At 38.9% G+C, this 21,750-nt stretch overlaps 1 protein-coding gene across 4 annotated transcripts in view; it reads right to left on the bottom strand.

Annotated features, from left to right (window-relative positions):
• The window catches only part of cobll1b (cordon-bleu WH2 repeat protein-like 1b), a 132,285-nt gene that overhangs the window by 61,315 nt on the left and 49,220 nt on the right, over nt 1-21,750 (bottom strand). For 3 of the 4 annotated variants that reach the window (XM_028806380.2, XM_028806381.2, XM_028806382.2), the window contains exon 2: nt 5,420-5,612. In XM_028806380.2, the coding sequence (XP_028662213.1) occupies nt 5,420-5,511 (92 nt within the window). In that variant the 5' untranslated portion in view covers nt 5,512-5,612. Of the gene's footprint in view, nt 1-5,419; nt 5,613-15,702; nt 15,943-21,750 lie in introns of those variants that run through there. The other variant, XM_028806383.2, reaches the window with a different exon arrangement.

The following is a 21,750-nucleotide window of genomic DNA, read 5'->3' as shown; positions in this document are numbered from 1 at the left end:
TGTTTGGGATCATTGTCATGCTGAAAGTCCCAGCCACGTTTCATCTTCAAAGCACTTGCTGATGGAAGGAGGTTTTCACTCAAAATCTGACGATACATGGCCCCATTCATTCTTTCCCTTACACAGATCAGTCATCCTGGTCCCTTTGCAGAAAAACAGCCCCAGAGCATGATGTTTCCACCCCCATGCTTTACAGTAGGTATGGTGTTCTTTGGATGCAACTCAGCATTCTTTCTCCTCCAAACACAACGAGTAGAGTTTTTTTCATATGACCATATGACATTCTCCCAATCCTCTTCTGGATCATCCAAATGTTCTCTAGCAAACTTCAGACAGGCCTGCACATGTACTGGCTTAAGCAGGGGGACACATCTGGCACTGCAGGATTTAAGTCCCTGGCGGCGTAGTGTGTGACTGATGGTAGCCTTTGTAACTTTGTTCCCAGCTCTCTGCAGGTCATTCATTAGGTTCCACCGTTCTTGTGATCATTTTGACCCCACGGGGTGAGATCTTGCGTGGAGCCCCATATCGAGGGAGATTATCAGTGGTCTTATATGTCTTACATTTTCTAATAATTGCACCCACAGTTGATTTCTTCACACCAAGCTTCTTACCTATTGCAGATTCAGTCTTCCCAGCCTGGTGCAGGTCTACAATTTTGTTTCTGGTGTCCTTTGACAGGTCTTGGCCATAGTGGAGTTTGGAGTGTGACTGTTTGAGGTTGTGGACAGGTGTCTTTTATATTGATAACGAGTTCAAACAGGTGCCATTAATACAGGTAATGAGTGGAGGACAGAGGAGCCTCTTACAGAAGAAGTTACAGGTCTGTGAGAGCCAGAAATGTTGCTTGTTTGTAGGTGACCAAATACTTATTTTCCATCATAATTTGCAAATAAATTCTTTAAAAATCAGACAATGTGATTTTCTGGATTTTTTTTCTCATTTTGTCTCTCATAGTTGAGGTATACCTATGATGAAAATTACAGGCCTCTCATCTTTTTAAGTGGGAGAACTTACACAATTGGTGGCTGACTAAATACTTTTTTGCCCCACTGTATAAAGAAAAAAAAAAAAAGCCCAATGAGTGTGAATAATTGTAAGATCATCAATACAAGTGGCAGCTTAATTTTTGTAAACTAACTCTTCATAATGATTTTTGGAATAATGCATACTTTATACTGATATTTATAATCTGTTATTATGATGTTCGGTCATTGTGGTATTAGTAATCAACTTTATTCCCCTCATTCATTTCCTTAGAGGCACAAAACGAGGGCTGCTTTATAGCAAACAATAGCTTGCCATGACTCTTCACTCACATGCCTGAGCAGATAGATAGACCGACCTCTATTGTCATTGTCACTTTTATAAAGGAACAATGAAATTGAAGCAAGTCTAATGAGTGCAGAAAAGACCCCCTTTCTCATTTTGTCCATTTGTCCTCACAATCTCACTCTGTCTCAGCTCAGGACCATAGGTAAGAATATGAATATTTATTATTTGCACCCACATCTGTTTGTCTCCAAGGAGTTTGTTAAAAAGTGTACATTTATAATGTATGGTATTTTAAAAATCAACTTTGAATGATTAGCCTAATTTCCTCATGCACCACCAGTTCTGACTCATTTCTAACCCGGTTTTGTGTAATATGCATACATACAGTATAATTAGTAACATAACGGACAAGCAGTTCTGTGCACGAAGCTCACCAATGTGGAGTTTTTTGTTTTTTTTCCTCCTTTATGTGATTTGAGAATACACAGATCCATCCATCCATCCATTTTCCAACCCGTTGAATCCTAACACAGGGTCACGGGGGTCTGCTGGAACCAATCCCAGCCAACACAGGGCACAAGGCAGGAACCAATCCTGGGCAGGGTGCCAACCCACCGCAGGAATACACAGATTATTTTCCGAAAATTAAAAGTCTTTGAAAAACACTATCAAACTTTTCAAAACCTTCTTACAATTTAAAATGTAATGAAGAAAACTTGTCATATGTATTATATGCCATCACTGTTTCCCTGTAATTGAATCTCCTACCAGAAGAGGCTTATCTATAATAATAAAAGGCAAAGCCCTCACTGACTCACTCACTCACTCACTCACTGACTGACTGACTCACTCATCACTAATTCTCCAACTTCCCGTGTAGGTGGAAGGCTGAAATTTGGCAGGCTCATTCCTTACAGCTTACTTACAAAAGTTAGGCAGGTTTCATTTCGAAATTCAAAGCGTAATGGTCATAACTGGAACATATTTTTTGTCCATACACTGTAATGGAGGAGGCGGAGTCACGTATCGCGTCATCACGCCTCCTACGTAATCACGTGAACTAAAAACAAGGAAGACATTTACAGCACGAGTCACACGCGGGAACGAAGGTAAATGACGTTAATTTTTGACTGTCTTTTAATACTGTGTAAACATACATATTAACACATGTGCAATTAAACGTGTGCATTTACGGGGTGATTTCTCAGGCTTAAAAGCTCACCTTTTATCAAACGCGGGAAGAAAGGTAACCGACGTTGTTCACTGTCTTTTAATACTGTGTAACCATACATATTAACACATGTCCAATTAAACGTGTGCATTTACGGGGTGATTTCTCAGGCTTAAAAGCTCGCCTTTTACTAAAAAGGTAAATGCAAAACTATTTTCAATCAGTTTATTGAAACGCTCCCGTTAAGGATTGCAATAACATATTCGCGAGATAAAAGAACGAAGTAGGGGGAAATGGAGGAAGAGCCGGAAACAGCGAAGAGCAAAAAATTAATTAAACAATTGAGAACGGAGCGAGTTAAGCATACAACCATGTTCATAAGGGAAACAAAGCACGGTGTAAAACGTAAGTTTAAATTAAGTTTATAGAAACGCTCCCGCTGCGGATTGCAATAACATATTCGCGAGATAAAAGTTTAATGAGAAGACACGAGGTATAAACGAACCACACGCCGTGGCGCAACGTTAGGGGCAACAGTTTCAACCATTCTATGATCTGCTTCTCGCAACTGAAAGATGGCACATGGCGGATGTTAGCCGACTTGCTGACCGCAACGTTAGGGGCTTCAACTATGGCGCTGACGCCACATCTCAGTGCCAACACTTTGCAGACTCTACTTAAAAGACACGCCCTCCTCACTGGACAGTTAAAAACACCAATCAAACTAACGATGACATCAAGTATTACCCAATCAAAAGTAGGAAAGGAGGCATCTTCATAAAATGCGTGTGGGATGATTAGCATGAGACGCTGCTTTAAAAAAAAAATGATAAAAAAAATACGGGATAAATCCCGTCCAGTATTGATTCAAAACGGGACGCGCAATTTCATTCTCAAACGCGGCACGATTCCGTATTTTAAAGGACGGGTGGCAACCCTACAGTGCCAGGTAACCACCCATACAATCAGATTGTGATTCAGACTAGGAATGCAATGAATGTAATTACCCTGATCTACATACAAGGCGAAAGTCTTGCAACATTCAAAGATGATGGTTTGTGATAAGTACACCATACAACATAAAAGAGCTTATGAAGCCTTGAACCGAAAAAAGCAAGATCTCAGAGATCGTAAAAAAAAAATAGGAGGTAATGTCGTTTTACTCGCTGTACATTTTAGTGAAACATTACCAGTTATTCCACGAGGGAGACCAGCAGATGAACTCAACGCGTGTTTAAAATCCATGCTTCTCCCACGCTCGGTTATATGTCGCGTGTTCTCGGGTAGGTGCACCAAAAAATGTATACATTTAAGCATGTAATGGGCAAACAAAAAGTGAGATATACCCGAAGGCACTGCAGTAGTACTTAATGGAACTTTACTTCTTAAATGTTAATGTTTTACTGTTTAATAATTTATACGCTTCTTATATGTTGTTCAAATTCTTTTATCAAAATACCACTGACAGCGCAATGCACGATAACATGGAGTGAATACACCATACGCATCCGCCCACGGCTGCCCTGCTGTGCGCAGATAGGAGTTGATTCTACAATAAAATAAAATAAAGATAAAAAGAGTAAAACAATCATCACCCATAAAGCGTGTGTGTGTGTATATATGTGTATATATATATGTTTATATGTGGATGTGTATATGTATATATATATATGTAGATATGTGTATATATGTGTATATGTATATATATGTTTATATGTGTGTGTGTGTATTTTATATATATAAAACACAGCAACACTCATAACAATGACAACACAATTACATTGACAATCATGTTATGTTATTTTTAAAATGTTTCCTTTTTTTTTCATAACCTCTTTAACACACTACTTCTCTGCTGCGAAGCGCGGGTATTTTGCTAGTAATAAATAAAATAGTCAGCTAAGCAGGAGAGACGTAAACACGGCCAAAATATATTTCTTAATCAGTATACAATACAGCTGAAATTGGAAAATAATCTGATTTATTGTATTTTCAAATACTAAATTCTGTACTGAAATGCAGGAATTCAAATTGCTTTTTTGAAGCTAGAAAGTACAAACTGGCCTGTCATTGTGGCACTGAATTAACTTTAGAAAAAAACTGAACAGCGTGACCAGGGTTTTTACGTTGGGGCTCTTGGATGAATGGGATACTCGCTTCCAAAACGTGAGTATAATGGGACCACTCAGACTTTCCACTCCTCTGCTCTCTTCTTGTATCCATAGCTTTGCTGACTCAAACAACTGTCAACTAAATGAAGTTTTGTTAGCTAGTTTTTCATGTTTCACTTTAAAATTTAGTTCTTTGTAATTTGGTAACATTGTACTTTTCTGTTAATTGCTGTCTTTTGCATTTTCATTTTCTTTTTTTTTTTTTTTAAGTAACTTTAGATTAAGGCTTATTCCATATAAATAAAAATCTAGCCACAGATCATTTCAATAATTACATTTAATACCACTAGTTCCCTTTTAATTATTTTTTAAAACAAACAATGACTCAATACCCCTGTTTATATAAGAAAGAGACTTGCATCCATATTATGTTTTTAACCTCTAAACATATTGTGAAAGTTGCAAACAAAAGGAGGTAAATGTCAGTATTACTATGTATGACTGCACATGGAAGTGGCAATTTTAAGTAGGATGTAATCAGAAGATGGAACATAATTGTAATAACGAGCCAAGGTCAAAACTGGGAGAACGAGATTCAAATAAACAATTGTCCAGGACTCAAGACCAAACCGAGGGATGTAGCAAGGAAATCAGAAACCAGAATATTTGACATAGCATTTGCCAAGATGCAAGATGTAAATCAAAGATTGAAAAACAGAAAACAAGGTTGCACCAAAGCTTTAGCCACAGTATTCCACACTACACCTCACACACTAACATGAAACACCATGACAAATTAAAAAGCCCAAATATTAAATTCTCACACTTGGGCAACTTTTTAATCCAGTAGGTTGCCTCTTACCTGCCATGAACAGTAGTGATCTTCTCCTTGCCCCCAGGAAGTACCACTATCAGTTCAATGTCTTTGTCAATCAAGTTTTCTTTCTGCTCCATTCTTACACCTGGAAAAGTCCAAGTTGCCTTGAGAAACTATTGCACCATCAGAACAGCGTGTTTTTGATGGAAGTGTCAGAGTTTTATCTTCAACTGAAGATCTGTAAAGACAAAATGTGAGCCATATAAAACAGTTGTACTTCTTAGATAACTGACATTTTTACAACAATTATACCAGGATTCATATTTCAACTTTCAATACTCTCCATTTCTTTAAACAATACTGGACTTTTTAAACTAAGCAAAGATGGATCAGAGCTCTGGAACCTACACTTCACAAAAAGAAATATTTTAAAATGCAGGAATTAAACAGGATGCAGTTTAAAATTATGGGGGTTGATTCATTTCAAACCTAGTTCTGTTACAAGCAAGCTTAACAAAATCAATAAAATGCTTAAATATATAAACCTTTATTTTCTAAAAATGTTAAGTGTACTGGTGAAGTATAGTTTAATAGTTTTTATTGAAATTTTGCCATGTGGTCTGGGCTCAGTTTTATGTGTTTGTTTTTTTATATAAACAGACAATGTAGTTCCTCACTAATCCCGATAACTTTCTAACTTTTAGTCGATTGGGTGCAGGCAAACTTATTTGAGTGATCTCAACGGCATTTTATTCAGTGCTTCAGCTACAATTCTGCACAACAATACAAGGGATAGATAAAGCATGAAAAATAAAATGGATGGATTAAACATAACAAGGAAGCAAATCTAAGAGCAAATGCTTAAAAATGTAAAAAAGATTTTATCATCAATCTTAAGATTACAACTGCAATATGGTTAGACTTGTGGCGCGACGGGCAGCTTCAAGATAAAGGGGATTGAATGCAAGGCTAGGGTGCCAGGCCATGTGGGTTTTAATTCAAATACTCCAAATTTTTCTTCCACATCCCACCGACACGAACACTGAGGAAACTGACATTTTGATTTCGGTGTCATACTTCTTTTAAGTTTTACTTTAGATAACAAATATGTTTAATATCTCAGCAAAATATCATCTCAATTGAAATTTTGTTCCCATCCATTCCCAATTTTAGCATTAAACCTATGACTGAAGGAAAAAAAAGAATCAGCGCTTTCTGTAAATTTAAAAACTTTAAATAGAGTTCTAGTACAAGTACTGAAATCCTGTTTTAATTATATATAATGTTAACACATTAGGTACTGCAGAAATTAATCTGTTACTCATTCACTCTTACAAAATAAGTCCTTCGCAAAAGGTTCCTTTTGGCCTTATTTATGCCTTATAAAGCATCAGTCAATAGGTTATTTATCTCTGTGCAGTGCGGCATATTACAAGCTTTTGATGTCCTGGAAAAATTACTTACAAATGTGAAGGATTCACAGATCTTATATTGAAACTAGCTGTGTGAGCCCGTGCTGTATAAACCCAGGGTCCTAGAAACTACTGAAATCATCAGAAAAAAAGAATTGAAATGTAGAGATTTCAGGTAATTGAAAGGAACTACTCTGGGCATCTATCTGCTAGAAGGTTTTGTTTTGCCGATGTACTCGCCTCGCTTCTGTATTAGCGGCTAAGCAAGCGACTTTCTTCTGAGGTTTCGTTTTGCCCAATGTGCTCACCTCACTTGTGTATCCTTGGAGGCGGAGCCCTTACCCCAACTCCACCTCTCACTTCCGGGACAGACACACACACACACACACACACTTCCACGCGTACACGTTTATATACAAGATATGCAAAATCAAGAGAGATCATTCTCCGTTAAACCACTTATGACCATTCTAAGGTAAACAGCCACTTTACTGATGCCTTTGTTAACATCTGGTTACATAAGACTAAACAAGTAATAGATGCATGTTTTAGATAGATAGATACTTTATTAATCCCAATGGGAAATTCACATTCTCCAGCAGCAGCATACTGATCATACCCGAAATGTTACCTATACACATTTCTGAGGAAATACTTCCTGCAAAAAAAAAAAAAAAAATTAGTTTCATCCTTATTCTTTTATTAAGTTCTTTAGTTTACAAACCCAAAGTACTAAACTATTGCTGTGTGTGTAAATGTGTATAAGACCAAAGCATACACAAAAAAATTCAAACCACATAACACAACGATGTACACTAACACAACTCTAATATCTTCATACAGTTCTGGCATATATCCAATGGTATGAAAAAGTATTTGTTCCTCTTTTCTCTGTTATTGCAAACTGACAAAGAGTGCTTTTAGTTCTTTCACCAAAATCTAATATTAAAAGGTCACAAAAATAAACAATGCTTTAATTAGTGTATATAATTTATAAAATGAATTATTATCCAATATAAACTTTGCACTGCGTGAAAATGCAAATGTACCTATGTTAAACCAATCCAGTGTGAGGGATGGCCAGCCATATATTCTGGCCAACACCTCCAAGCCGCCAGATGGAGCCCTCCCGGCAGCATGGAAGTTCCCCGAATTCCAGCAGGGCCTCATAGACCTTGTAGTTTTTTACAACCAGCCCTGCTGGATACCATGGGGACCACCAGGAGACGCTGTAGGGAGGCTCAGGGAATACTACATGCCCTATAACCCGGAAGTGCGTCCTGGTCACATGGACAAAAGGAACGACATGCTTCCGGGATGAAGAAAGAGTGGTTTTTATCCGACCCGGAAGTACTAAGAAATCACAGGGGTTCGGGAGCACTTCCGGGTCATGGACTATAAAAGGACCATGGGAAATCCCAGACGGCAAGCTGAGCTGGGTGGAAGGATGGCAATGCGTCTGGGAGTGGAGGATAAAATTGTTTATTGGAGTAGTGTGGAGTAGTGGTGCTTTGTACACTTATTTATAATAATAAAGTCAATTCTTGGACTTTTATCTGGTGTCTGACGTTGGTCTGAGGGTTCAAGGGGTCGACAGTGCCCATATTGTCACACCAGTTAAATGGAGAAGTAAGAGTCAGCAGAACACCACCAACATTGATTACAGCCGGCCCTGCTCAACGTAAACCTCAATTATTTTGACCTTTATAGAAGTCAAGTTGCTATCATTAAGATTCAATAGGCACCTAATTCCATAATCAAAGGTGAAGAGATGAGAAATGGCGTTTTAACCTTTTTTTTCCTGAAGTTCTGGTACTCAACCCTAACACAGTGATGGGCATATTCTCCAAATGGAACTGCAGCAAACCTTTCCTCGAGTGCCCAGTTTCCCAAAATTACTCCAAGGGAGCAGTGTAAAAAAAAAAATCCAGGAAGGAGTAATAGAGGATCTTTAAAGAAAGACATTTATAAAACTGCAGGTTTCTCCTTCCTCAGCAAAGGCCACTGTTAGTGACTTCACCATCTGAAAGACATTTTGGAAAAAGTAGCTAGGCAGAGGCCACTGTTAACTAAGAGGTTCACAAATGCTCATCTCTCATTTGCCATGAGATTATCCCCAGATGTGTGTGTGAAGCAAACAGCACACTAGTGCTGAATGGATACCTTAAAACTTTCACTTCAGTTTTGTAACAGCTTTCAGACCGGTTTTCAGTACCAGTACTAAAATGGTAACTCCAAAACCCTTCTCGTTACTCCCCCCACCAGTGTGGTGCACGACCACAAGCATCAAGTACTACTTCATCTGGATAGACGTGAATTCCTGATCGCATCAAAGTAGGAGGATGAGGGTGTTTCCAACTTGAAGCAATTGAAGGGTCCCCATGAATTTCTGACCATGCTGAAATGTGTACTTTTGTTTCAAAATGCTTTTCCACAACTGCAACAGTGAATGTTAAGCAGAGGGGGAGTGGGGAAAGCCAAGGTTTACTTCCGGTACTGAAAGTCCAGAAATGCTGGTTCTGCACTGTGTTAAAATGTGTTTTTTTTTTCCTTTCTGTATTTTTCCAGTACTGGTATACCATGCAGCCATACAGTGCACTACTATATGGTGCTTTGCTGCCTCAGAACCTGGACATCTTACCATAATTGAAGGAACAATTCATTCTTTACTATATTAAAAAAAACTCTAGGAGAATGTCTGGTTACTTGTCTATGAGCAGAAGCTGAAATGTAGTTGGAATATACACCAATACAATGATCCAAAACCAACACCATACAAAAATGGCTGACAAGAAGCCAAAAGAAAAGTACCGCACAGGCTGAGTCAAAGTCCACACCAACAGAGATGCCTTTTCCTGGACCTAGAATAAGCAATTAAAATTTCAAAACACAAATCAATTTTTCTGAATTAAAGCAGTTCTTCACATAAGAGTGGGCTAACATTTCTCCACAGAATGGGAAAGACTAACGTTGACTTATAGTTAGGTTTTATAGGCAAATTGCAGTAATTACAGTTAGAAGTGGTATAACTAATTATTAAGCAAAAGGGGCAGTTATTTAGTATGCAAAAAAGTGACACTAAATTAAAAAAAAAGTGGGAGACAAATATTTCATGGCACTGTATCTATTAATTTTATTTTAATTGGGCTTAAACGTGCCTAAATACTATAATAATAATAATAATAATAATAATAAAACCTGCGGTGGGTTGGCACCCTGCCCAGGATTGGTTCCTGCCTTGTGCCCTGTGTTGGCTGGGATTGGCTCCAGCAGACCCCCGTGACCCTGTGTTCAGATTCAGCGGGTTGGAAAATGGATGGATGGATGGATGGATGATAATACAACGGAAAATTAAGAATATATTCAGCTAAAGCAACTTAGCAATGAAGAATAAAAACACTTCTATTGTACAGATGTCTTGTTAGATGAGTGGCCATCTAGCCAACCCCTGAGGATTCAACAATACAGCTAGCAGTCAAAGGTCTATTTTGGCCGAATATGACAAAGGTGCAACATTAGATTAGAACTGGGTGTTCAGTTGCCTGCTACCAAGTTCCATTTCCAAAGTCAGTAGGATGAAGAACAAGGCAAAAATGTTCAGAATGAGAGACAGGATATTATTCCCAGTCAATCATTGATTAACCAATAGTTAAACTGTCTCAATAATTCACAGATACATTTGTTTTTAAAGTTACACAACAACCACAAGACTTATAATTACATTGTAAAATTAAATCAGAACCATTTGGTTTTCTTTCCTAAACCATTCTAGAAAAGTGAAGTTGAAGCAGGGACCTTCAGAGTCTAATGGCTCTAGGGACAAAATATCTTTTGTATCTGTGCATATTGTAGTTCTAGGATAACAGCCTACTACAAAAACTCCTCTGCTTAATTATGGCAGTGTATAGTGGGTGATGTTCATGGTTCATAATACACAGCAGCTTCCACAGTGTCCTCCCCTCTGCCACTGTCACCAGAGAGTCCATTTCCATGCCAACCACAGATCCTGCTTGCCTAAGTAGCTTGTCAATACAATCAACATCTCTCATCTTCAAGCAACCCCCCAGCATTGAAAAGTGCTGGCAACCACCGACTGACAGCATATGTAAGAAACTCTTGCAGATGTTCTAAAGGAGCTCAGCTTCCTCAGAATATAGAGCCGGCTTTGCCCCATCCTGACTAGAGCCTGTGAGTTCTCCGATCAGTTCAGCCAGTCATTAAACTGCACTCCAAGTTATTTATAGGTCTTGACCCACTCCACATCAACCCCTTCAATGGAGACGGGTCTCAGTGGTGGAGGTCTAGGCCTATGGTAGTCCACAACCATCTCCTGGGTTTTGGGAATGTTCAACAGCAGTTGGTTTGACCGACACCATCCTACAAAGTCATTCACCAGACTCCTGTGCTTCTCCTGTACACCCCGACATACCTCCCCAATGGCAGTGACATCTTAGAATGTCTGTATGTGGCATGTCCCTGAAATGTAGCTAAAGTCTGATTTATACAGTGTGAAGAGGAAAGGAGAAAGAACAGTCCCCTGTGGAGCTCCAGTGCTACTGATTACAGTCTGTGAGGTGCAGTTCCCCAGTCTGACAAACTGAGGACTTCCAGTAAGGTAATCTGTAACCCACTTCACCAGTTGCGAGTCCACTCCAATCCTGTACATCTTGTCCCTCAGTAGGAGAGGCTGTATAGTATCGAAGGCACTGGAAGTTGTCAAAGAACATGATCCTCACAGAATTACAAATCCTATGTCCACATGCAAGTGGGTCCGGTGGAGGAGGTAGAGAATATTATCATCCACACCCACCTTCTCTCAATAGGCAAACTGCAGGGAGTCTACTGTGCGATTCACCTGTGGCCTGATGAGATGAAGAAGTAGCCACTCCTGGGTCATTAAGACCACAGGCCTGAAGTCATCGAGTTCCGTGGCTCTCACATTCTTGGGCGCCGGGATGAGACACGAGGTCTTCCACAGTGTGGGGACCCTCCCCATTTGCAGGCTCAGGGTGAAGATGCACTGTAGGGGTTCTGCAAGTTCAGCAGCACAGGTCCTTAGAAGTCTTGGACACACCTTATCTGGACCAGCTGCCTTCCTAGGACCCCCCCCCCCCCCCCCCCTTCAGTTCTCCTTAAACGTGGTCAGCAATGATGGTGTGAGGAACCAGAGGCGGAGGAGCAGTGGTGCTGTTAGCACCTTCTGATATGCTGCTATGCTGGTGGGGAGACAGGGCTGCAAGATCTATGCTGTCAGCTCAGGGGAGAGGTGGAGGAGTAGCTGTGAAGGAGGGGGTTTAATTATGTTAAGAAAGGTACAGTATATTCATGTTTATATGATGGGCAAGTTTACAAACAATCGGGCACTTTTACATTCACTACAGATGGCATCACAGAATGTGTCCAGAGTATTATCAAAACACTCCAGGGTCGCAGATTCAATTTTTGTCAGTTATGTGGGTTTAACAGCTAACGCTTTCTCATATGCTATATGTAAAAATGTTACCTACAGTCACTAAAACAGATTTTTTTTTACCCTTACTTTTGGAGTGTTGGTGGTCCTTCAAATTCCAGTGATATGAACCAGCTAAAATTATGATGTTTGCGTTACCTCAAAACTGTGGGCATCAAGTAACAAGATGTGCCCTGATGGGCTGGGATAGTGCTTCAAGACCACTAAGAAGCAGCATTCTGTTGTTAACGGGGTTAACGTTACCCACTGAGAAATTGCTTAGTAGCTACCTCACAGTCCTGGCCCCTTTAATGTAGTGTGAAGCAAAGGGGTGCAGTGGGCTCAGAGGACCGCTGATTCAGACCATCAAGGAGAGAGGAAGCGATTTGGTGTGGTAGCAGGCAGTGATAAAGTAAGGCTACCACCCAGCTACAAAGATAAAGCAATAAATAGTAAAACGAAGCCCACAGGGACAGCAAAAATTTTGTTTGTGTATATTTCCTGTCATTCTTCACAGTTCTCTCTTTGTTCTATCCTTCCTGTACTTCAGATTGAAACCACAATTTTTGATAAATGTGATGTGTTTCGGTCATTATTCTGGGTAGCAGAGACTCCTCACCTTTCAAAATGTACCACAAAGGAATGTCACTAAGACCTTGAAGCCCAGAACAGCTTAACTGACATGCTATAAACATAAATCCTAGAACAGAAGGCAAAACCTGCAAACCAGGCAAAGGGAAAAATACAAAAATCAAAGTCACTGGCATGTAGGAATGGAAGGGAGTACCAAAAAGATGAATAAGACTGGCACACATTGATGGAAAAACAACAACAACAAGTCTCAGTCATACTACAGAAAACCCAAAAGAACCTAGACTGGGTTCAGATCAAACAATCCCCATTATCCATTTCCGTAAATAATTTTTAAAGTGCCTTCCATATATGGGATGTATGTTGTACATTTTTGAGGACATTTCAATGCAACGATCAAAAGTTTGTTCAGTGTTATGATTTTTTATTATGGTGGCACATTGACAAGGTTTTACTGACTGGAGTTTAAGGGTTTTCTCCATGACTGTTTTGGCTTTTTCTCCAAGTGCTTTCATTTTCCTTCAAAGTCCTAGAGATGTATATCCATCCATCCATCCATCTTCCACCCCGCTGAATCCAAACACAGGGTCACGGGGGTCTGCTGGAGCCAATCCCAGCCAACACAGGGCACAAGGCAGGAACCAATCCCGGGCAGGGTGCCAACCCACCGCAGGACTGAGATGTATATCAATTTGAAAATATACACATACATAAAAATAAACTTTGGGCATTATGCAAGCTTTCCCTGTAAAGAGCCTGTGCTCCTTCCTGGGATGGATCTTGCCTTGTAGGAGATGCTACTGGGAAAGGTTCCAACTCCCATGACTCTGAAGTGAACGATAGTTTTAACATGGATGAACAAACTACATTTCTACCGCACGGACAAGTTCTCATAAAGGATTCAAACTGCTAAGCTACAAGATTACATGAAACTGGACTTGCACTTTCAGATGTGCCTTTTCATATCAAAGTTTAAAACAAACTTACTAAAGACATCGAGGCACTGATTTGGAAATTTTATACTTGATGTCAGATTCTTTAATGTTTTCTTAATGAGTAATGTACATGCGTGACCATCTTAATCAGCAAAAACAAGCTAATAAACAGAGCAAATTGTGAGAGTGGGAAAACACGCACTTTTTAATAAATACATAAAATGATCTGGATAGATAGACAGACAGGTATCTGTCCCAAGGGGGAAATCTGGCTTTTTACAGAAGCTCTTTAAATAAATAAATAATAGGTAGAGAAGTAAATAAATACATAAACACACATACACTTAGGACTGAACACTCACTAGAATGACTATAAAACAAGAAAATCAAAAAGAAAGAAAACTTCTGACTTGGCAGTCCCAGGCGTATTGCTGTTGGTATAAAGGAGCCCCCGTAGCATTTCTTGACATAATTCTGCTGAAAAATTTGTTTGAAAGTCCTCAGAGTTGGTGTGACAGAGAGAGGATGGGCAGCATTGTTCATAATGGCACTCAGTTTTGTTTTAATTCTCTCCTTCGCTGCGACCTGCAGGGGGTGCAGAGTGTCCCACATAACTGAGCTTGGCCTTTTAATTAGCTTGTCGACTCAGTGGGCCTCTCTTGAAGTGATGTTACTGACCCTTTATGCCACACTGTAGAAAATCACTTTGGCCATCACCGAGTTGTAGTAAACGTGAAGGATGTCACTTCCCACATTAAAGGAACTCAGTCTCCCTAAAAAAAAAAAAAAAAAAAGGCGGCTCTGCCCTTTCTTCTATAGTTGCTCTGTATTATGAGACCAGTTGAACCAGTCCTTGATGTGGACCCCTAAGCTTGAATTCAAACATATTGCACTGCTTAAATGAACTTAATATGTTCAGAGCACTTAAAAACTATAACAACAATGTTGGCACTTAATAAGCCCAGATGTGAAAAAACTGGAAAATGTGTGACAATCAAAATTGAGAAGACAGAATAGAAGAAATACAGCGAGTACAGATCAAAGTGTGGAATCAACCAAAACTAGGCACAAAAATTAACCCATCCACTTCATACTTAACACACCTGCTTGCACATTCTATGCACATTAACAAAAAAGAGAACAGTTTTCATGTGAAAAGTTAAAATGTTGGTACAGAATGCTCACAGGTCGCAGCTACAGTGTATCTATGGGATATCTTAGCGGTAGGGACTGGGTAAAATAATCAGGTTGAGGACTGACGTGGCATTTTGGGCTTAAGGCAGTCAGACAAGGGTTCCAAGTCCTTTTAATGACTCGCACAGTTCACAGCAAGCCCTTTCAGTATAAAAACACAGCTAAGTATGTGGTCATGGATGACACTTTAGATTTCACAACTTCGACTTGGACAAATATACCCCCTAAGCCGTGTATTGCATAAAGCTGCACAACAAATAAATGCAGCACATAACTTGCAGAACTGAATGCAGTGAATATGAAGATAGAAATAAATAAACACTAGAAACCCCAATTTGGAAAATCCACATTCAGAATACAGATTATATGGCTGATGCAGATGTGTGTGCTATTTATAACCATATTAATGAATTAATTTTCGTAATACATGCAAACACGTGTGCCATTTCCATAATTTAGCAAACTTTAGATATGTTTGGTATTTCTTTAGCAATTGCCAATTTTTTATTTATTTATTTAATTTACTTATTTATTTTTATTCACAAATGGCCAAGAATACATGACCATCGAGTAAAAGTTAGATGTTGATGCTTGTGTGTGTCTAGAACTTTTAATTCCCAAAGAAGACAAGAGTGTTTACTCAAAACATTTAAGCAGTAAATACTTCCTTATACACAATATGTTATTTAGTTAGGAGTTATATAAGCATACTGGTAAATATACAGTAAGAAAAAGCTTAAAAGTTACCTGCTTGCACAGAAGCATGGAAGTGTACAACGTATTTATCCATTTATCTATCCTGCTTTTCCACTTGCAGCCATAAGTGCTGTGCAGCCGTCCAATATTTCTGTGAACGTGCTTTCATGGCCAGTCTACTATGAGCAAACAGTGTACTGAGGTTTACAGAGGTTACTATGGTAGATTACTTAAAAAGTCAACTTACTTGTGGTATTTTAACCTTTGGACCTCAGTGCCTGGAGGTTAATGTTTCCCAGTTTTAATAAGATTTACTATGTTAGGTGGCCACCAAGTCCTTATAAGAAGGAAAAAAATCCAAACATGTCATGTGTACACACAGTTGAACAAAATACGGTGCCAAGCAGAAATCCCCTTTTTAATTATTGTGCTCTAATCTGGATACCAAGAGATACAGAAATAACAGAAAATATTTTTTATTAAAGATAGTTTGAATAAGGGTTTAAAAGGAATTTGTTCACTGTTTTTGGCATAAGCAAGGGAAGCATTGCTACAAACTTTTCCTCAGGTTGTGATGCTATTCTTGAACAAGACAGACATTTAAAATACATTCTTGGGTTGTTACCAATTATGCCTCCCTGTTAATTAAAATATAACGGAATGGTTCCTTAAATAAACACCTTGCTGTGTCTTAAGAGCGAGTTAAGAAATCCAAATACCTTACAGCTGTCACATGAACCTCAGTGCAACCTACATTTAGGTGTGGGACACACACACACACACACACACACACACACACACACACACACACACACTCCTTCCCCAGGTCAGGTCGGGCAGCATGCACTGGCACAGTGCATTGCCACACCCACCACACAATGAAACATCTCAGGATCCCGATTGGCAACCCCCCTTGCAGACATGCGGTTCAGTCCCACCCCCTGGAAATTATCCTCTTTCTGCTACAGCCAGGTGATACGTGGGCATCCCCTTGGCCTGGTCCAGCCACTCAAGATCTCAGCAATGTGGATTCTGTGAGGCAGATCACCATGGGGGAATTACACCAAATGGCTGCAGTGCCATAGCTAACGCTCCCTTACAATGCAGGTAATCCGCATCACTCAGGACTCCATGAGCAGCCACTTGTTTGACACAAAGTCAAACCAATGGTACCCATTAATGACAAGGAAAAAATATCCATCCATCCATCCATTTTCCAACCCGCTGAATCTGAACAGAGGGTCACGGGGGTCTGCTGGAGCCAATCCCAGCCAACACAGGGCACAAGGCAGGAACCAATCCAGGGCAGGGTGCCAACCCACCGCAGGACACACACAAACACACCCACACACCAAGCACACACTATATTATATATAATATTTATATATTACAGCACAGTTCCTCATTAGTGTCCACACCAATAAAAAGCCAAGTGGAGTATTTCACTTTCTGTCCATTATTGCTAGCCAGACTTGCTGTTTGAACCTAGAATCTCATTTTACGGGTCAGTACACAGTTTGAGACACATGCATGGGGGTTATAAAGTAACCAGTAAGTCAAAATCTTCATCAGACAACATTGGCCCTGTTTTACTAATGTCATTCAATCTATTCTTCACAAAAGTGCTGACTGGCCAATCTCACACCCGCCTCTACTTTCACTCATGAAAAAGAACCCCAAAGTGCTCTGACCTCTCCACTTAGGGCAGCTGGTAAACACCAACCTGAACAAATGTCACTAGTGTCTAAGGCAGAATTATGACCTCAGATGTATATTAGCCTTTTAATGCAAGCATAAGATCAGTAAATAGTTTATGAACACGGACCTCAACAACAGTGGTCAGGACATGAGGTTGTGTGCTACTATACCTGACCTATCAAAAGGTAACAATTATAGCATTTACTTAAATAGAAGTTTACTGCAGTAAGGGACATGTAGTTTGAATGAACATCCACACATCACCTTCATCTCTAATATATCCTAAGCAGTAAACAAGAAAACAATATTCAAAACATGCAACAACCATAAGATGCACAAATTTTTTTAGCGTTCATCTGCAAAGATTTCAGCTAGTCAGAAGTAAAATTTTAATTGTCTATCTAGTGAAAGAATAATATGCTCAGTAATATTTGCACGTGATTAGTGTACCAGAAGCGAGTGTGTTCTCCAACAGCATCATTTTCAAGTAAGCAAAGTGTAAAATGCAATGTATGTTACTGAGCCTTGCAATCTGAAATCAGCAGCACACATTTGGATTAGATAGTTAATATAACATGTCATATGGGTTTGGGTACAAAGCTCTTTTGTGTGGTGCAGCGGTCAAGGCTTTGGGCTTCAAACCCTGAGATTGTGGGTTCAAATCCTACTACTGACACTGTATGACCATGAGGAAGTCACTTCACCTGCCTGTACTCCAATTAACAACACAAAAATAATTAAACTAATTGAATTTCAAATATTGCAAGTTGCCTTGGATAAAGGGGTCAACCAAACAAGGAGAAGTAGTAGTAAAAATAAACATTAACAACAACTGCAGTATCAACTTACAGCCATTTTTAGTTTCTTATAACATCCAACATGTAAGGGTAGAGAGGTGGCTCTGTGGCTAAGGATCTGTGCTGGTATCTTGTTACTGCCAGAAGGGATCCTACTCCATTGGGTCCTTGAGCAAGGCCCTTAACCTGAAAATTGTACAATGGCAGACCCTGTACTTTGACCCACCCCCAAAATGTCAAGCAAAAAGTCAATTTGCCATTTAGGGATTGATAAAGTATTATCAGACCAGACCTATGTAGCTGGAATCTGTTTTAGTCTGAATCTGGACGGTGTCATCATAAAGTTCTCAATCCAATTACTTTAGAAAACTAAGATGCAAAATAAGAATACTAAAATAAAAAAAATTGAGATGGAATTACAAGGGGCTACTGTTCTCAGCATGAGCACTTGGTTAGAAATCAGGTGTTCCCTTTTCACGATTTCAGAATATTGCTATTCAGGAATCCGTTTAAATCATTAAAAAGTTAAACCTTAACATGGGAGGATAAGCCTCTGACAAATAGGAAGAGATGCCCTCTGATTATAACCGCTCATAAAGGAATTTAGATATTATATTGGAATTTCTTCATTAGAAAAAAAAAAAAAAAAAAAAAAACATACCAACTATAAACAATGTTAAAACAAAATATTTAAACCATATCCTAATCTGAAACATTTGGCAGTGACGGAACAGATGGCAACAGTAAAATATGAAGCTTGTGAACACAGAACAAAGCAAAAACAGTTTAAACTTGGAGCAAAGCCAGATCAGTAAAAGGTCACACTACCATAGACGAGACTGTGCTGGGCTCCAGCCGGCTGATGAGCATTTTACTGGGGCGGAGAGGGTGTGCACACACACTACTTTGAAAAACGGAGCAATCAGACTAAAAATGCATGCGGAAACCCTCCCTGAACTTCCTGTTTTTTTTTTTCCCCCCCTGTTTTGTTTTATTTAGTATGTTTGTGTTACGCCCCAACTCAAACAGCTTACAACTCCTCAACACCAAAGTATATTATTGTTCTTCCCTCCAGAAATATTTCTCTTTAATCTCCTTCCAGCTCTTCTGTGACTTTCGACATTAAGATTAAATTGTCCGTTTATTGGTGTCATTTTAAAAAAAAGAATTAAAAAGGGACAACTGTTTGAAATTGAAGAAATGGAGAGTAACTTAAAGTTTTCATTTCCATAGAAAGAGAAATTGGTGCCGGACTACTATGTGAACTTCCAATAGCAGATAATGTTGGCACTGCAACTGCAGGCAACTGGCCTGCCCATAGAGAGTAACTAAAGATGATGTTTAGGTTTCAGTGCTCGAATTCCTTATCTTCCAAAGTAACATTTTTATTAATGAAAAGAAAAAAAAAAAAAAAAAGAGTACATTAAATCAGTGTTTCCCAACCTCGGTCCTGGGGGCACACCGTGGCTGCAGGTTTTTGTTCTAACCAGCTTCTGTTTTTAATTGGACTCCTGGGCTAATTAAGTGATCTGTTATTTCCCAACTTCTGTGTTTTGGGAACAATATAAAAATAAGAAAACTATGTTTGGTAAAAAAAAATATATATTTTAAAATGTACCAAGCAGTTATATGAGAATAATGTATTTTTTTTTCTTTTTAACAATATTTTCATCTTGATTTTCATTCTACTTTTCTAGGTGTTCCAAGTGTGTGTTTAATCCATTATTTACTAATTTGTGGGTCTGACGCTAAAGTACTTGCAGCCTTTGATTATTCAGTGTTGTTTGCCAGCGTGTCTGCTCTGCTCGTTTTTTAACAGTCATTAATAAGATACAACAAAGTGGGAAAACTGCACAGAGAAAGGGCAAAATATAATGAAATCAACAAAAATGAAAGAGTTAAGCAAGTAAATCTATAGCAAAAGCAGAAATATTTCTAAATGTCTTATAAATGTAAAAAACATGCTGCTGTGCTTTTCTGAATGCAGAAGAAAAATACCAGCTAAATAAATGAGATCAGTGTTTTCAGGTGTTGTCACTGATTAGGAATCTGGTTGGAACAAAAACCTGTAGCCACAGTGTGCCCCCAGGACCGAGGCTGGGAAACACTCCATTAAATAAACTGATTCTGTAATACTGTATATAGCAATGAAATAGCCAACCCACCCTGAGAGGGCACTAAAAGGGAGGCAGCAAATAAAAATGGAAAGAAAATATGAAGTCAATGAAACAACCTACACACATGCCTCGAACATAAGAGTACAGTACTCAGCAAAAGAGAGAAGAGAGAAGTTAAAATGGGTAGAAAAGAGGAACCATGACACAAAGCAATCCCCAACCAGCTCTTGCCTAACAGCACAGCAGGAAACCAGTTTGGATGGCAGAAAGGCACAAAGATGACACAGAGGATCACACTGTAAACCCGTGTAATGGAGTCTCTGTGATACAGAAACCAGACATAGGTTTAGAATCAACAGAGAGACAGAGACAAAAAGAGTTAATGGATGGAGTGGAGGTGGCAGGGGACTGATGCTGAAAACAGACCTTAGCTACAAATAGAAGGGACAAGATACCTAGACCCAAAAACGTTTCAAGCCCCAACTCATTTGGGGAAGAAAAAAAAAAAAAAAAAAAAAAAAAAAAAAACACACCACGTCTTCAAGTGTGGAGATGTCTGACTGACCTAAAAGGAGAGGAGGAAGAATATTCTAGAATTGTTTCTGGGGTTCTTCTTTTTAGTTCTGGTTATATAACACTTTTTTATTTTTAAATATTGTGTATATAGATTATATATAAGATACACTGTGTATACACACACCCAAACAAAGAGAGAGATTCACTGTAAACATTTCCAGCTAATAGGGTGAATTACTACGGACCAACCCGTTTATCAGGGTTATTAAACACTGGTCTTCAAACAATCAGCAGTTCATCTTCAGAATACTTTTTATTCATGTTAAAAATGTGCAACACATACAAAAATACTTTTCTAGAACTGCATCACTAATGACCTGGGCTTCTGAAAATCTTGTTATATAAAAATTTCTTTGTTGATTTTAAGGAAGAAGTTGTAGGTATGCCCACATGACTCAACTCTATACCTGCAGAAAATCCATAATAGCCATTTAGGCTATTAATTGCAATAATTATTGTTAAGGTTCTGTATCTAATCCCTATTAATAAAGTATTCTCTGGATTCAGCGGGTTGGAAAATGGATGGATGGATGCTTTAATAAACTGAAAACAAAACTTACTTCAGGCTAAATTATTCATAACTGTAATGGTGTGGCTTTACCAAAAAAAAATCAAAATGCTTTTCTTTCCTTTTACTATCAACAGCAGAATGCCCAAGGATATTTTCCCTTTTTACTTTTAGATGAAAACAGAACACCTGCAACTAATGTTCAGATAATAATTTGGAAAGGCACACACACACACCTGTCTATAGGAGGTCCCACAGTTGACAATGTGTATCAAAGCAAAGACCTTCAGAGCTTAGAGACAGGACTATGTCAAGTCACAGATCTGGGGAAGGCTATACAAAAAAAAAAAGTCACACTTCATTGAAGGTTCCCTCGAGCACAGTAGGCCTCCATAACTCCAAT

Source organism: Erpetoichthys calabaricus, chromosome 8, assembly GCF_900747795.2.
Source record: "Erpetoichthys calabaricus chromosome 8, fErpCal1.3, whole genome shotgun sequence".
In the NCBI taxonomy this organism is placed as follows: domain Eukaryota; kingdom Metazoa; phylum Chordata; class Cladistia; order Polypteriformes; family Polypteridae; genus Erpetoichthys; species Erpetoichthys calabaricus.
The sequence above is the reverse complement of the archived record's forward strand: the minus strand, read 5'-3'. Positions and strand labels throughout refer to the sequence as shown.